The 19,072-nt window shown below is 38.6% G+C and overlaps 1 protein-coding gene across 1 annotated transcript; it reads right to left on the bottom strand.

Moving 5' to 3' along the window:
• Positions 1–757: 757 nt before the first annotated feature.
• LOC139738341 (steroid 17-alpha-hydroxylase/17,20 lyase-like) lies at positions 758–19,072 on the bottom strand. The gene is made up of 9 exons (XM_071648978.1): positions 18,901–19,072; positions 17,946–18,119; positions 16,580–16,673; positions 7,962–8,120; positions 6,093–6,304; positions 5,429–5,551; positions 4,236–4,475; positions 3,140–3,238; positions 758–2,103 (listed from the first exon to the last, which is right to left on the bottom strand). The coding sequence occupies exons 1-9, from the start codon at positions 19,070–19,072 to the stop codon at positions 1,847–1,849; spliced, it is 1,530 nt and encodes a 509-aa protein (XP_071505079.1). The 3' UTR covers positions 758–1,846.

The following is a 19,072-nucleotide window of genomic DNA, read 5'->3' as shown; positions in this document are numbered from 1 at the left end:
ATGGAACTGATTGTTTCAATTGATTTAATTCAAGAAAATTCAGAAAATCCGTTAGGAATATGGAAACATAATATACAACATACAGATGTATACAGAAATAAATATCCATATAACAATTATTCATTTCATTTCATTTCATTTCATTTCATTTCATTTCATTTATTTATTTATTTATTTATTTTTTTGTACGTACATGTACACGTCTCGGGTACTGTGCGTATTATGGGCTTGTACTCGTGCTAACTATGTGATGACTATCGCCGATCATTCATCCCCCCTCCTCCTCGGCACAGATTTACGCCCGTGTTTGCTTGTACATTGTACTGTGCACCAGGGTTCTGTGAATAGGACCGACACATCATATGCATTTGTCAGTGACGTGTCATTGTTTGCATCTTAGGACATTGGTTGCTAGTATAGTTATGTTTATCATTATACTACTCCTACTGAGAGAATCATATTTTTCATGACATATAGATACATAAAACTGTATTAACACAAAACGGATGTCATAAACTACGGTTTTCTCTTCGTGCAACTGATGGTACTACGACAGTCATATATATATATATATATATATATATACATATATATACTACATATAAATATAGTATGTATATAGTATATATTATCATTAAACTTATTATTATCATTATATGTCATTTATATATACATTATATACATATATGTCATATATAAAGAGTTTGTTCGTAAAAACCGATAAGTTCATTTTTGAAGATTTTGAAGTGCGGTCTCTGTCATAATGTACAAAATAATACCTTTTAAATGATATATTGGTCACTACATATAAAGGTACATTTTGAAGTTATGGTCAAAAGAAGCAAAAATTTTCTTATTATTCTCTTTATTTTTCTTGATCTTTAATCGCAAATATCTCCATTTGGCAAATATGGACTTATCGGTTTTTGCGAACAAACTCTTCGTATTATTTACAGCATCCCATCAAGCACTTCCTATTACGGAATCTATAATAGATTTTCTTTCTCAAGCACAATGCAACCGTGGTACAATATAGCAAGGGTCAAATTTGATATCCTGATATATTTTTTTTGGTACAATTTTCATCTTTTATCTTTTTGCGGACTTTCATTAAAAATCCCAGAGAATCAGTAAATATTTAAGATATTTTTCAATACGATGCGATGATCAAATTCGTTCTTTAATTCATGGGATGAGCATCACTCGAATAGTTGTTAAATGTATGAAATAGCCATCACTACAGATATGTTTATCATTGCACATACTGTAAATCAATAATGAACATGAAATATTAACATGAAACTAATATCATGCTGGAAATATTAGATCTTCAAAATTATAATGTTGGTCCTTTCTGCTATATCGGTAAGGGCACTCGAGTTTTTTTTAATGTTAATTTTCTGTGATTTATTTATGCAAGCCACAGTTATCTTAGAGCTTTAAACATAAGCAATCACACCATTTTACCTACAAAATTACCTTAAAATATAATTCTTCATACAAATCTCCCTGTATACACTTTACCACTTGTCTGTCTATATGATTATGAGTATAAATTTACATCAAGTGAAAAAAGATAGGTGCAATGTATATTGTAAGTATACTCTCTATAAACCTGTGATATGTTTTAAGGGCACTCAAGTTTTGATTTGAGCTATTACGCGATCCCTTTTTATGATATCATTGCTATGGTATGAAGACAAAAATAATTTTACCATCGAAATGATAAAAAAAAAAGAAGCCAAAACGTATCACGTTTATGATGTATGATCACACTTACCACATTTTAGCGTGGTTTAGATTTCTTTATCTTGCCCAAGTAAGAGATATATCAGCATATTTCTGTTTATTTCCTCTCGTTGATCAGGATTTTGTATGGTGTAAGCAGACGTCCAGAGGCTGTCTTAGGGATGAGGTTGATAAGGCTCTCGTCTTCCTTGCCCGGTACCTTGGAGAAGGTGTAGTTCTGGAGGAACCAGGAGAAGATGAGGAAGAGGTCGGCCTTAGCAACCGCCTCTCCGAGACAGCTACGACGACCCGCTCCGAACGGCATGAAGCTGGGAGGGTGCTGACGGATAGTTCCAGCCTCGTCTAGGAAGTGCTCTGGTAGCGAGGAAAAAAAAAGCACATTCTGGTCAAGAAAATCTAAACTGATATGACAAATTGGGTGTTGAACTTTCATTTCAAAACGTTTGATTGTTTGTTTGTTCAATTTCAACGCTGTTGAAAAAACCCACAATCAGCATCACGGATGTTTCTCAGTGAGTCCCCATATCAGTCTATAGCATTAAATACCGCAATATGATATAGTAAAAAAAAGAATATTCACAACGACGGAGATAACATATTGGCCAAAAAGACGAAAAGGACAGGGGTGTTGATTACAAGTTGTATTGACAGAAAAAAAAGTAGATAAAAGGGGGAACATTATCATTTGCAATATCATAGATCATGTTACGTGAAATCATGTGAATGAACAGAGCAGAAAATATGTTTGAGTGCAAAACTATAATCATTTTATACAGATCTCAATTCGGCTGATTAAAACGGAGTTTGGAAGATGAAATGATCAACATTTGACAAAAAATCGATTAGACATGGGTTCACTTGTATTAGAAGGCTGTCACAGACTTTGGATGCAACATGCAATGTGCTATTTCTCTTGAAATTTGTGTTCGGTTTGTCTTTCCGCTCATCTCGGCGCATTTCGACACATCTTCGGACATATCGACACATCCCGGGACATTTCGAAATATCTCGGCACATTTCGGCACATTTCATCGTACCTCGGTACATTCCGGCACAATCACGTTGGCACTTGTCAGCACCCATTGGCCAATCACTCCCTAGCACAGTGTCACATGGATAATGATGTTCACTCGGTGGGACTGAAATATTATATTTTTGCATTTTTATGCTTCCAGAACACTCAAATCTATACACGGAGAACATTAAATAGCTCTTCTAGTTGGTTTTTAGATGAAATCTTATCCTACAGTCACAATGGGTCTTTCCGAGGATGACCGAATGATGTTATCACAGGGTTGCTGTGTAGATCCTTTCTGAATAAGATATCCCCTAAATAGGAAGCAGAAAAAAGCACTGAATATGCCGAGAACCAGGTCTTAGGATTGCCTACCTGGCTTGAAGGAGTCTGGGTCACCCCATTCCTGGGGGTCAAAGTGCATTGAATGAATGTTGACGATCACAATGGCTCCTTTGGGGATGACGTAATCACCTGTATAATATTAGAGGAATGTGAAAATGATTATTCCCATGACCATGAGCGCTATAGTCGTCATTACTTATAACGATGAATGTATAATCTATGGATTATGTTACTCGTAGTTGATTTATACGTCTGTTTCCCTTGTTAATAGAAACATTTTGGTCAAAAGTGCTTATTATTACCCTTTGTAAAATGGTTTGAAGCATGTTGTCGTCCTACATGTCTCATGCCCCAGACAAACATAACAATGTTTTGAGTTTACACACACACACACACACACACACACACACACACACACACACACACACACACAAAGAATGGAGTAATAATTGGAAAAGAAAAATAAGTATATAGAACTTACCCTCATTGGTTCTATTACACATTATCATTTTCTGAGTACATGCATTTCCTCATCCCTTTTTCAGTGTATAGCCACTTTCATTATTTTTGTTTGCGTACATTTCGAGACTGTATTACCGTGAAAAATCATCAGTGTATATGACCTTATTTCGTGACGAGAATCCGATCTCACTGGATTCCCCTGTTCCAGAGGTATCCCATACCGTGTTCACAGTGGTATCTTATACCGTGTTCACAGTGGCTATGCAGCTCCGCAGCCGATGATCCATTTGCCCGTGAATTGTGAGGCACCGATGCTAAAATTAAAGTGAACCCCGGTTGTGAACACTCGCATACAGTTTTAATATTAGGCGGTGTGGTCGGTCTCGCATCAACACCGTCTTAAACTAATCCGGCAGGCTTGACTGAGGAGCTAGTACAGAACACTGTCTCGCATCACTCCCGGCTCAAATTAAAGGGCCAATATGAATTTCATTAATTTTTTTTTAAACATTTAAAATCGAAAATAGATCATTTCCTCTTTCTTATCTCATTCAATATGGCTTGAAGCCAGTCATGTAATGCAAATATGAATTCAATCATTGCGTAACTGACCCATGAGAAGGAGAGAAAAGATATATCGAAGTGCCGAGCGATCGATACTCACGTATCTTGGTATCACACAAGGCTGAATGTGGTAGAGCGATAGGAGCGATCGTGCTGTATCTCATCATCTCATACAAAGTAGCCTCGGTGTACGGCAGGGTCCCGCGGTCCTCGATGGTTGGCACTCGATCACGGCCGACAACGGAATCGATCTCTGCCTGGACTTTCTTCTGAATCTCGGGGTTCTCGGACATCAAGGCAAAAGCCCAGTACAGTGAGTCAATGGTTGTCTGTGTTCCAGCTGAGATGCATCCATATAAAAACAAACAAACATAAAATAGCAGACAAATACCGAGCTATCCGTTCGATGTCTAATCGAGATGGTTCATTATGACACAAGTGACATTTTCTTGAAAGGAAGCAAATATTCCTCATCAATGCTAGAATTCCATATGTATTCTTGACATGTTTCTCGGATTTGCGGTAAAGTCCTATATACTTCGCGTATCGCCACACCTTCCCTTATGAAACAAACACAGGGTCACACACAGTGTGGTTTAGGAGGAAATGTCCCAATTTCACATAGTTACTATATGAAATTGGGACATTTCCACATAAACCACACAGTGTGACCCTGTGTTTGTTTCATAAGGGTTATTATATAGTACAAACCTGGTGGGTTGTTATCGATATGACAGAACGCAAAAAATCCTACCTGGATTCACAAAATCCTCCCTAGTTTTACAAGATTGTATCATAATAAAAATACAACCTATTATGGAGAGGACTTTAAGCATCAATTCAACTGTATAGAAGAGATATAGAATACGCTATGAGTTTGGTATAACGGATTATCTGAGAAAGACTGTTTGATGGTGAAGTAAGAGCTGAATAGATCTCGGGGCTACCAGAGGGAAGAGGTAGAAAAAGTGTAGACAATAATTAAGCTGACGTGGTCATAAGGTAACGAGTAACACTGTCATGTGATTGATGTGATCTTGTTTAGAAGGGTCTAATTTGACTTCAAGAACTCATGGTGGGTGTTCTTTCCTACATCGAAATCCGTTATCAGTGACGCATATCATACAAAACTAAGGGACAAGGAGAATGGAAAACTGAGAGTGTGATAAATGAACGTGGTTGGTGACGTCATCTTACTCTGTATAATATTGCAGACTGTACAAAGAGCGAACGTCTTTAGATTTAATTAGCTTTAGCTGAAACCCCGGACTTTAATATAACAAGGGTCTGTACCAAAAAAGACGTCCAGGAGTGTCTGCAGGATATGGACATCGGTCAGTTTGTCCACGTTCTCCCCTTCTCGCTTTGCGTCTTCTTGGGCCTTGAGCATCATGCTGTAGAAATCACTGATGTTGTCTGGAAAAGAGACACCAATGGAATGAATATCATTTCATCATCTCCAAAAATTTGCATTGCTTCGCGTCTGGGAAACTGCAAGTAATGATGTTTTAACTTCATTCTGATTTTGGTAATCTACCATACAACCCTTATATAACGAAACAATGGTCATGCAGCTAATCTGAAGATGAAAAACTGAAAACTTGAGTACTGGTACTTAGCATTGAAAACGTTGTCATCCTGGATCTTTTTTTTTTAGTGTTATTTTGTTGCAGGGTGCAACTTCAATAATTGATTGGGGTTTTATCAATCAATCCTGGAAGTAAGGTGATAACAGCATTTTAAACGTAATTAACTGCAAACATTGAAATTACTCTTCAAACAATTTCAACCTGCATTTCCACCTGACTTTGGTGATTGCTTGGCAGAGGAGTCGAAGAAGCAACCTCTTCTGAGTCGTGGAGGCGTTTTCTATTATGCACGCAACTACAGCTGGCAAATTTCGAAACTAGTATTCAAAGCTACGTGTAAACTGACACTAAAATGTAACATATCTTACCGGGGTCGTAGGTTTGCTGTTTGTGTTGCTCCAGTTCGACCCTGAGGAACTTTTGGAGCTTACCCGTCAGGTTCTTGACCAATCGCGGCCCGCTGGTAGGGACGTGCTTGGCCCAGGAGAAAAAGTCGGCTGCAAGACCGAGACCGAACTCGGCATTGGCCTCGTCATTCAGTTGCATCCATTCCTTCACGTTAGGATCATGAAGAGCGTAGCTGAAGATGAATATAGATCAGAATACAGTGTTTGCTCGTTATATGATAAAATATCATGGTAATTGAGGTACGATCATAATTATGTATGACAGAGAAAACGTCAATCACATTTATAACGCTGAGATGGGGAGGGGAAAACTGCATGGGAATTTCGTTTTCTCTTGCCTAAACAAAAAGAATTATGTTTCAAAGATCCACTTTCTCTTTGTTTATTGTTTTTTTTTTCAGTGCAGTCGCTCTAACACACAGTGAAAAAAAAAAACACGAAGAATCTGAAAAAGTGAATTACGTGAATTAGTACAAGAGGAAAGGAACTGAAAAAAAAAGAAAAATTCAGTTTGTCATTCTATTTGTTTCCCCTTGCCTCTTTCTCTTTACTGCTTTCTGTCATTCGTCAATGTTCTCCCTGTAACAAAATATACTTACATGTATATACGCATATTTTTACATGAATTAACAATATATATATATATATATATATATATATATATATATATATATAACAAGAATATGTCGGTGGTATGTCTCTAACAAATCGCATTATTTCCCAATTGGTCTTTCATACAGTGGAATAAGTTACTTCTCTTTAAAAGCTTTGATTTAAAGTCCCTTTTTAAATTAGGGTTTGTTTGTTTTTTCAAAAACAATCTCCTCCCTACAACTCCGTGTACCTTTGGTGAGCTCATGAATCTCATGCCTCACGTGTCCTGGTTTTGACCCACCATCTCCTCTCCCTTCTTCCTTTTCCTGTCCACTTTAGTCTCTGCCTCTCATTCCTATCACACTTGAATAGCTGCTTTCTTTTTCTTTTACAAGAGAGCTACCGTGTGTCTACTTTTCTGTCTTTCTCTTCTTCTTTTCTCAGGCACATTGCCTTCTTTTTTAGTTTTGTATTTAGTAATCGTATGAAGGGACTGCAAACTGCAAACGCCTTGTTTTTATTAGTCACCACCCCCTCCATTTCTAACTTTGTTTCGGTAGTGGTCAGAAAAGTTACAACATGATTTGAATCTTCGCACGCAGTTTGTTTGCTTCGTATTACATTGTTGTACTGAATTCGTGTCATTATGTGTTTTCAAAATTTTCATTGTGAAATGGATAACTTGAATTCAATTGGTCTAGAGTACATCTGGCCGATGTGAGACAACAATCTGACATGATTAGCAAATATTCGTCATCTGGTAATAATACGCTAATTGCCATGACAAACATTTGAGTCATTTTTGAAATATGGAAACAGGTGAAATTTGACCATTTCACTTGCGCTTTTACGCTTTTACCTTTTTGCTGAGACTTAGCATTTGACTTTGACATTTGGACTCGAGTCTCTGCGTTCAAATATTGTTAGGCACAGCTTAGTCCACTCATACGTAATCATGCCAAGTTCCATTTCTAAAAGCGTTTCATAAGTTACGTTGTCAAAAAAGACACAACGATTACGCACTAGCGGACGGACTGACGGACGGACAACAATAATGCCTCCATCGACACCTCATGGCTGAAGCATCAAAAAGGGAAACAATATTTGATGTATAACTTCCTTATAAGTTCGATATTTTTTTTCTTTATAGACACACACACACACACACACACAGTGACACACACTCATAACAACCAAGTGTGTGTGTTATACTGAGATATGTGTCGTGTGTAATACCTCTTTCCAAAGCACATCTGTGAGAGGACATTGTACATGATCAGAGTAAGGAGGAGTCGAGGGTCGATCGGCTTCCCGTCATTCTCGGCTAGCTCCTTCTCCACCTTCGGGTACACGCTGGAGATCAGCTTTTGCAGGGGCTTACCGGTTGCAAAGTGCCTTGATAACAGAACAGAAAGATCAATAGATTTTGAACTATAACATTTACGATAATGATGAAAATAATCTTCATGAAAATGAAAAAAATAAATTAATGGAAATGGTATGGCCAATGATAATAATACCTGTAGTTGTACTGCTGTAAGGATGATAATGAAGGTGCGAACATTTACCTACGAAGACATTTGTGGAGATAAACTGAAAATTCCGACTGATTTTCAGACTTTTGCATTTGAACAACTATAAATTGGTTATACTGGGTATGGAGTTTCAGAATTTATAGTACTAGTAATTGGGATAAGGAATACACTCAAAAAGAATGTTTTCAAAATTTTTAACAAGTCGCAACGAGAAAGGCTGATAACATAGCAGCTCCACGATAGGAATACATGGGTGGGGGCTCAAGGAAGCAGAGCAAAATATGAAAGCATGATATAGGTGACCATGGACCTTTTCACACGTACCGAGTTGTTTTATTACAAACTTGATCACAAACTTGTTTGCAATTGAGCTTCAAATCACCGTCCGTTCACAAGCAGGGAGAAACTTCGCGAATTCTGCGGTATTGAATATCAATAAACAAAATCTCATTTTGTTACAAAAAAGACTTGTGCTTTTTCATTTTGTGACAGAATGACATGACAAATATAATTTCGTAACAGAATCTTATTTTGTTCAAAAAAAAATCATTTCGTGTACGGAATTGAACTACAAAACAATTTCGTGCACGGAGTGGTTTTACAAACTGCATTTCGTGTAGAGGGTCTAACAGAACTGAACTACACTCCCTTTTGTGTACGGAATTGAACAACAAAAGTAATTTCCCTGTAAGGTACCATACGAAATGGATTGCGTCGCAGACGAAATGAATTTCGTTGCACACGGAATGCATTTCGTACCATATCAAATGGATTTCGTACCATGCGAAACAGATTTCGTGGTACACAGAAAGGATTTCGTGTACGGAATGGCATTCTGTCAGTGCACACGGAATGCATTTCGTACCATATCAAATGGATTTCGTACCGTGCGAGACAGATTTCGTGGTACAGAGAAAGGATTTCGTGTACGGAATGGCATTCTGTCAGTGCACACGGAATGCATTTCGTACCATATCAAATGGATTTCGTACCATGCGAAACAGATTTCGTGGTACACAGAAAGGATTTCGTGTACGGAATGGCATTCTGTCAGTGCACACGGAATGCATTTCGTACCATATCAAATGGATTTCGTACCATGCGAAACAGATTTCGTGGTACACAGAAAGGATTTCGTGTACGGAATGGCATTCTGTCAGTGCACACGGAATGCATTTCGTACCATATCAAATGGATTTCGTACCATGCTAAACAGATTTCGTGGTACACATCAGGATTTCGTGTACGGAATGGCATTCTGTCAGTGCACACGGAATGCATTTCGTACCATATAATGGATTTCGTACCATGTGAAACAGATTTCGTGGTACACAAAAAGGATTTCGTGCACGGAATGGCATTCTGTCAGTACACACGGAATGCATTTCGTACCATATCAAATGGATTTCGTACCATGCGAAACAGATTTCGTGGTACACATCAGGATTTCGTGTACGGAATGGCATTCTGTCAGTGCACACGGAATGCATTTCGTACCATATCAAATGGATTTCGTACCATGCGAAACAGATTTCGTGGTACACAGAAAGGATTTCGTGTACGGAATGGCATTCTGTCAGTGCACACGGAATGCATTTCGTACCATATCAAATGGATTTCGTACCGTGCGAGACAGATTTCGTGGTACAGAGAAAGGATTTCGTGTACGGAATGGCATTCTGTCAGTGCACACGGAATGCATTTCGTACCATATCAAATGGATTTCGTACCATGCGAAACAGATTTCGTGGTACACAGAAAGGATTTCGTGTACGGAATGGCATTCTGTCAGTGCACACGGAATGCATTTCGTACCATATCAAATGGATTTCGTACCATGCGAAACAGATTTCGTGGTACACAGAAAGGATTTCGTGTACGGAATGGCATTCTGTCAGTGCACACGGAATGCATTTCGTACCATATCAAATGGATTTCGTACCATGCTAAACAGATTTCGTGGTACACATCAGGATTTCGTGTACGGAATGGCATTCTGTCAGTGCACACGGAATGCATTTCGTACCATATAATGGATTTCGTACCATGTGAAACAGATTTCGTGGTACACAAAAAGGATTTCGTGCACGGAATGGCATTCTGTCAGTACACACGGAATGCATTTCGTACCATATCAAATGGATTTCGTACCATGCGAAACAGATTTCGTGGTACACATCAGGATTTCGTGTACGGAATGGCATTCTGTCAGTGCACACGGAATGCATTTCGTACCATATCAAATGGATTTCGTACCATGCTAAACAGATTTCGTGGTACACATCAGGATTTCGTGTACGGAATGACATTCTGTCAGTGCACACGGAATGCATTTCGTACCATATAATGGATTTCGTACCATGTGAAACAGATTTCGTGGTACACAAAAAGGATTTCGTGCACGGAATGGCATTCTGTCAGTACACACGGAATGCATTTCGTACCATATCAAATGGATTTCGTACCATGCGAAACAGATTTCGTGGTACACAGAAAGGATTTCGTGTACGGAATGGCATTCTGTCAGTGCACACGGAATGCATTTCGTACCATATCAAATGGATTTCGTACCATGTGAAACAGATTTCGTGGTACACAGAAAGGATTTCGTGCACGGAATGGCATTCTGTCAGTGCACACGGAATGCATTTCGTACCATATCAAATGGATTTCGTACCATACGGAATGGCATTCTGTCAGTGCACACGGAATGCATTTCGTACCATATCAAATGGATTTCGTACCATGCGAAACAGATTTCGTGGTACACAGAAAGGATTTCGTGCACGGAATGGCATTCTGTCAGTGCGCACGGAATGCATTTCGTACCATATCAAATGGATTTCGTACCATACGGAATGGCATTCTGTCAGTGCACACGGAATGCATTTCGTACCATATCAAATGGATTTCGTACCATACGGAATGGCATTCTGTCAGTGCACACGGAATGCATTTCGTACCATATCAAATGGATTTCGTACCATGCGAAACAGATTTCGTGGTACACAGAAAGGATTTCGTGCACGGAATGGCATTCTGTCAGTGCGCACGGAATGCATTTCGTACCATATCAAATGGATTTCGTACCGTGCGAGACAGATTTCGTGGTACACAGAAAGGATTTCGTGCACGGAATGGCATTCTGTCAGTGCACACGGAATGCATTTCGTACCATATCAAATGGATTTCGTACCCGCCATGCGAACTACGAAACTTTCTAAGGGCCATTTTTGACAACCTAAAAAAAAATACTATACGTACGTACGTAATAGTACTGCGTACGTACGCAGTATTATTACGTACGTACGTATTATTTATTACGTACGTACGCAGTATTATTACGTACGTACGTGGTATTTATTACGTACGTACGTATTATTTATTACGTACGTAGGCAGTATTATTACGTACGTACATGGTATTTATTACGTACGTACCCAGTATTATTACGTACGTACGTAGTATTTATTTATTCCTGGAGAAGACCCAATGGATACACTCACATCCTGCGTTTTTTTTTGTTTTTTTTTTGTTTTTTTTTAACCAGAATAGTTACTTTTCAATGTGAACTAGCCAAGTGAGTGAGCCCCCCCCCCCCAAAAAAAAAAAATGCATTTCTTTCCTTTTCTGTTTTTGTTTTCCTTCCCTTCCTTTTTTTTTTCTTTTTCTTATCCCTTCCCCCCCCTTTTTTTTGGGGGGGGGGGGAGTAGAGGTTGAAGCATTTGCCGACAATTTTGAGGGGGAGGTGGTGGTACCCCCTCTATAGCAACACCCCGATAAACAAGATTCCCGGGTTAGAACAATCCTGTTACTCGTCTTCATGAACGCGGATGCCCTATCGATACAGGCCTCAGTGATACTATACTCCTTCCCACCCCCGGGGGAGGGGGGGGGGGGTGGGGTATTCATATAGTACATGAAATGTATACACCAGAGCATATTTCATTTCATTACGGTTTCCAGTGGCGTAGACAGCGGGGGGGGGGGGGGGGGGGGATGGGGGGTGCATCCCCAAAGAATTTCAGGTGTAAGGGGGGGGGGGGGTGGTGTGTACAATCATCCTCCAGGGTCTCACGATAGTTGGAATAATAATTGTTATATTTGATCATAATGAATTTGAATTCAGTTCTAATTGTTCCTGTAATTGTTATTCCTTATTATTTTCGTTCCTATTTGAATAAATCGTCACCTCATTATGATAACACTGAAAAACAAATTCACGCTATCCATGTCCCTCCCGTTTTGCAGAGTAGTTCATGTTTTCTTCTAAACCACGCGATAAGACACAGAAATAGGCCCTATACCATCCGATGTTCCTATTTAGTTATTGAATAAAATCATTTGATTTTGTTTTTAGCGAGATACGCGTGCGTGATAAAGGTCAGACCACAACGCAACGAGAGAAAAAAAAATATAACGCATTCAAGAACTATTCATGTAGCGACACTCGTGGCCAAAATGGACAATAATATTGGAATGCGTGTGCAACTCATCATTATAATTATCCTTTCCATTTTTAGTTCCGACTTCCAGTTGCTTTGCTGGCTGGTGACAGTAGCGTATAAAAATAGTTGAATAGCGCATGTTAATCGACTTACATGAGTTGGTGTTCAGAGAAAGAAATAAACGCATTTAACAGTTTGAATAGATCTGGGTTTATTCATTATCATTTACCACTGCATTTCACGATGAAGATTTTTCTTTCCTTCAGAATGGTCCACGAGGTACAGACTTGCGTAAAAAGGATCACAACCTTCCAAATTCAACATTGTCGCATATTTTTCAAGAACGGGTGTACAAAACGCGAAGAGATTTTTGGAAGAAAATAAAGAACGCATCTACATTTGTAATCCCTTCGGGCGCAACGATCATACATTGTATTAATAGGATTACAGCCGAAATGATTCATGAAATCATCCTATTCCCGCTGGGCACCAACAGCGTAACATACCTAGCAAGTTACGATAAACGACGCATATATGTTACTCTATCTGCGCTGGTGTTTAGAAAAACTTAACAAGCGCATTTTTAATTATACAATCTGATTTTGTTCATTGTCAGTTTACACTGTACACTGTATTTCACAAACGAAAAAGCATTCATCTTGTGGAATGGTTCGATACAAGAGGAAGAGATAGGTGTAGAAAGAATCACGAATATGATCCTGCCGAGTTGACCTTCTTCTCAGGAACATAATGTGCAACTAGTATTATGCGAAGAGATTTTTGGAAGAAAAACAAAGAATTAACGCATTTCAACACCTACTTTTTCCGTCTTTTTTATGTATCAATTCACAAACAATTTCCCTTTATTGTCTCAATAATAACGATCCATAATTGTGTAATAACAACGCAAAGGATGTTCTTGAGTTTGATTGACGGGTATGACGTCGTGCTTATGTTTTCCTTTGTTTTTATGCGTACGCGGTTATAACGAGGTACCGGTTATAACGAGGTAATATCGCCGGTCCCACGGACCTCGCTATAACGGGATTTCACTGTATAATATTTCATTTTGGCTGAAACCTATATCGAAGTACAAACGTACGAGTCTGTCTCTCTCTGCCCTGTCTGCCGCCATTACTCAAATACTGCGTACGTACGTAATAAACAATACGTACGTACGTAATGAACAATACGTACGTACGTACGTAATAAATACTGCGTACGTACGTAATAAATACTACGTACGTACGCAATAAATACTACGTACGTACGTAATAATACTGCGTACGTACGCAATAAATACTACGTACGTACGTACTAATAATACGTACGTACGTAATAATACTGCGTACATACGCAGTATTATTACGTACGTACGTAGTATTTTTTTTTTTAGGTTGTCAAAAATGGCTCTTAGAAAGCTTCGTAGCATTCCGTGTGCACTGACAGAATGCCATTCCGTACACGAAATCCTTTCTGTGTACCACGAAATCTGTTTCGCATGGTACGAAATCCATTTGATATGGTACGAAATGCATTCCGTGTGCACTGACAGAATGCCATTCCGTGCACGAAATCCTGATGTGTACCACGAAATCTGTTTCGCATGGTACGAAATCCATTTGATATGGTACGAAATGCATTCCGTGTGCACTGACAGAATGCCATTCCGTACACGAAATCCTTTCTGTGTACCACGAAATCTGTTTCGCATGGTACGAAATCCATTTGAAATGGTACGAAATGCATTCCGTGTGCACTGACAGAATGCCATTCCGTGCACGAAATTCTTTCTGTGTACCAGGAAATCTGTTTCGCATGGTACGAAATCCATTTGATATGGTACGAAATGCATTCCGTGTGCACTGACAGAATGCCATTCCGTATGGTACGAAATCCATTTGATATGGTACGAAATGCATTCCGTGTGCACTGACAGAATGCCATTCCGTACACGAAATCCTTTCTGTGTACCACGAAATCTGTTTCGCACGGTACGAAATCCATTTGATATGGTACGAAATGCATTCCGTGTGCACTGACAGAATGCCATTCCGTGCACGAAATCCTTTCTGTGTACCACGAAATCTGTTTCGCATGGTACGAAATCCATTTGATATGGTACGAAATGCATTCCGTGTGCAACGAAATTCATTTCGTCTGCGACGAAATCCATTTCGTATGGTTCCTTACAGGGAAATTACTTTTGTTTTTCAATTTCGTACACAAAAGGGAGTGTAGTTCAGTTCTGTTAGACCCTCTACACGAAATGCAGTTTGTAAAACCATTCCGTCCACGAAATTGTTTTGTAGTTCAATTCCGTACACGAAATGATTTTTTTTTTGAACAAAATAAGATTCTGTTACGAAATTATATTTGTCATGTCATTCTGTCACAAAATGAAAAAGCACAAGTCTTTTTTGTAACAAAATGAGGTTTTGTTTACAAAATGAAATTTGTTGTTTCATTTTGTAACAAAATGGATAACTGTCTTCCTAATTTTGTAATCAAACCAGATTTCGTTACAAAATGAAATTGTTTTGTTACGAAATTGTCTGTACAATTTCATTTTGTAACGAAATGGATTTCAGTGTATGATTTCTGTAGTTTTAAGGTAATTTCGTGTCTTTTTGGACGGAATTTTCAAGCGAACACTTGGCGCCCCATACAAATCCCCCTCCGCGATCCCAGTTTCCATTCACACGGCAAATTTGCTTAATTACACATTTGATTGGAGTTTGCTTGATTAGAAAATTATTTCAAATTAAGCAAACTCGGCACGTGTGAAGGCTAGGCATGTGAAGCAAGTGGAGATTGTAATGGAATTATATTGCCATATGAAAGCCTCCTACTCTTTTCAGGACCCCGACACATTATGCTGTGACCTGATACACGCTAAACACACACATGACACTACTTCGATGTTTCAAATGGGTATGGTAAAACCTGCAGGTGTACGCAAGCAGAATGCGTCATCACTCTAAAGGAAATATGAGAGAGTGAATTCAAAGCATAAAAACCAACAACAAATCTTTTGAATCCGTTCAGAACATAATTACATTTAGATATGGATGTTTTTAAATGTATGTCTAAAATGATGCAATTAAATGTGATCACTGAAAGATATTGTCACATAATTTGTTGTGATAATTTTTACTCCAAGCATGTTACTAATCATTCTAAACAATTTTTTTTTTCTGGCCCATTTCCTCTGGAAACCTGGTATATACCAGGTTTCCGTTGCGTCATATCTAAAAAACGGATATACCTGGTATATTTGATTGTCCAAATGCCAAAAAAAAAAAAAAAGTGTCTGCATTTGTGGCCTGAAGTGAAGTTTATTTGTATTATTAAAGTCAGAGAAGGTGGGAAAAATACTTTGATCAAAAGATGACAGTTTCTGCTATCAACACCTGGTTATTGTTTGTCTAAAAAAATGAGTGTATTTCTATTCTAAATCTATCTTTTCCAAACTAGTATTGTGCCTGTTTTGACGCAAAAATCGTGTAAAACACGCATACGTAGCAATCGAGGCTATCATGCTCACAACAGGTTGACTTCGCTGACCCCATGGCGGTGCCCCTACAAGAGCAAAAGAACTTTCGAGCCCAACGCACGCTCAATATCCCATCGGCTGGCTTGATTGCTTGACTGAATACGCACGAGCGGATTATCACCCTGTTCGTTCTCTGCCAACGCCCCGCCCCCTCCCCCCCCCCCCCCCCCCAAAAAAAAAAATCTCGTCTGGTGGCATTATATTCACCGAGAATTGATAAAGGAACAGGATTATCGATCCTATTCTTACGCATTTGATTAGTTCACCTTCAAACACCGTTAATTTGAGGCTAGTATACCGGAAATCATCGGATACCTGAGTGCCGTGTGACCTAGTTTCCGATGAAGCTTCCACGTGTCAGAGTAAGTACTGAAAACAATGTCCTTAAATCCATCCGTAAATAGTTCGGCTGTAATGAAACATAAAAAATAATGGTGCAATTTCATTATTGATGAGTAGAGGAAACCAAAGCGAAAAGTTAGTCATAAATGTACATATAAAATTATGTTAAAGTCCGATTCTAGTAGCTAACATGACTTCACTACTATATCCATACTCGCAAAGTTAATCAGAATTGGTCAGTATACTACCATTACTTAAAGGGATAGTACAGTATTGGTGGAGGTGAGTATCGGGCTTCTAACTTTTTGCGAGATACCAAGAAAACATTTATGATATAGTACAGAGCATACCATTTTAAGAGGAATTCAAAGTTTATTTGATGAAAATCGGGTTTGGAATGACTGAAACATCCAAAAACAAAGTAAAACAAAGCGATTGTAATAAAGTGTGGGTCCCACACTTTATTAGAATCGCTCTTTTTTGGATATCTCAGCCATTTCAAAACCAATTTTCATCAAATAAACGTTGAATACCTCATAGAGTTACATGTTCTTTCATGTTTCATATGTTTCTCATTATCTCACCAAAAAATGATAGAAACCTGAAATTTGGTCTCAACCAAAACTATACGATCCCTTTAAACAAAAATAACACCACTTTCTTTTTCGTCTAATACTTATCCCCTACTCATTTTTTAGGGATAATTTACGTGTTGAGTGTAATTACGACAAAAGCTGGAGCAATGATGATTGCTTGAATGTCATAACGATACCATTTTCCGCAATTGTTGGTTTTCTCTGAAATATTTCATACACAGATTACTTGAAATTAATTCCCCTTTCAACATTTCTCAGTGAATGGCACACAAGTGTACTTTGCCTTGAGGGTTTTCGATGAAAGCTATAGGCAGAGGTCACTTAAAAATAGCATTGTTCAATGACGGGCACACCCCGAAATGGATAGTGATGGCACCGAGGCCTATTAAGCAGAAACTCGAAATTAAACAAAGTTTACTTTTTTATATTTGCGATCAAAAATGCAAACACAAGAAAGGGGGGGGGGGTGATCGTGATAGAAGTGTTGTGGAGGGATCCTACACTGACCGTACGAAGAAGGGCGCGATGCCAAAATTACTTTGTGATGGTATAGTGCACGATTTGAAAAATGTCGTCATAAACAGTGACATCACTTTGCAAATAGTATACCATGGAGTGTCAAACTGGCCAACATTTTAAAATAGTCGAAAAGAATATATCATTTTCAAGTGAAGCTCTTTCAACCGATCACTACAGAGGATTGATTTTGATCCAACATACATAGAACAGAAAATATTTCTTACTTGAGTAGAAATCAGGACGTCCGGCGAATTCCACACCCTGCTTTAGCACAGCCTCCTTTATCAGGTCTTTTCGATTTAAGACCACCATCCATCGCTGTCCAATCTTGAGGCCAAAGATGTCACCATACTTCTTGGCCCATTTACCGAATACTACCTCTGGGCTGTCGATCATGTCTTCAATAAGATAACGAGAGATGGAGAAACTACACCCGCTCAACTAAAATGTGACACTCACGGAACGCTATCCAGATATAATAATGATAATGATAAGGATTATGATAATAATTATAATGATAATATTAATAATCCACATTGATATAGCGCATATAACTGCAATATATTGCCTCTATCCATTGAAGGAAGAACTTGAAATAGAAATATGGAAATGGTCAGAAGAAAGGTCAGAAGAATGACAAAATCTGACAAACAGCTGGCCTACAAAGCCTAAGTTTTATCAAGAGGAATGCAAACATGATATCATAAATGGCCTTCTTCGTGTTCATAGAGTCATCTTTTCTTGGTATCCCAGAAAGATTGTATAATGGTCTACAAAAGAATTGATTATATCTAAATAATACCTACCAAGCTATTTGTCTGTCTATCTCTCTATCTGTCTATCTGAACCTATCTGTATCTCTCTCGGCCCGTATGCATGTGTGTTTGTGTGTTGCTATACACTATAATTGTCTACGGTTGGTAAACAATTATGAATTATGTCTCAGTTACCTGACAATCATCACGAACAGGACAGAGAATACTAGTAACATATATTATTTCATCTAGGGGGATATATATATATATATATATATAGAGAGAGAGAGAGAGAGAGAGAGAGAGAGAGAAGAGCCGTCTTCCTGTCAAAAGAAAGAAAAAAGGTGGAAAGAAGCGGGCAGAAACAAGGAAGAAAACAAGAAGAATGAAAAGTTCAATACAAACGAAATCTATCTAAACTCACCATAGATACTACCCACAATGGGAAGACCCCTTGGTCCGGGCGGGAACTTGCTTGGTCGGCTGACGCTCCATATTGCCATGGAGACCAGAAGGACTGTAAGAGTAGCTGTGATGGTCAACCCATTGACCTGTCCGAGACTGGACTCCGTTAGGGTTCCTAGGAAGTCGATCAT

This window comes from Diadema antillarum, unplaced genomic scaffold, assembly GCF_040938485.1.
Source record: "Diadema antillarum isolate AM-2024a unplaced genomic scaffold, OU_Dant_1.0 seq00000738_RagTag, whole genome shotgun sequence".
NCBI lineage: Eukaryota > Metazoa > Echinodermata > Echinoidea > Diadematoida > Diadematidae > Diadema > Diadema antillarum.
Note: the sequence above shows the minus strand (reverse complement) of the source record. Positions and strands in the feature narration are given on the sequence as shown.

Coding starts and splice junctions, on each gene's coding strand:
- LOC139738341 (XM_071648978.1), bottom strand. CDS start 19,072: ATGATCGACTTCCTAGGAACCCTAACGGAGTCCAGTCTCGGACAGGTC. Junction 5,552..6,092: donor ACAGCAAACCTACGACCCCG/GTAAGATATGTT, acceptor TCTCTTTTCCAG/ACAACATCAGTGATTTCTAC. Junction 4,476..5,428: donor ACTCCTGGACGTCTTTTTTG/GTACAGACCCTT, acceptor GATGCATCTCAG/CTGGAACACAGACAACCATT.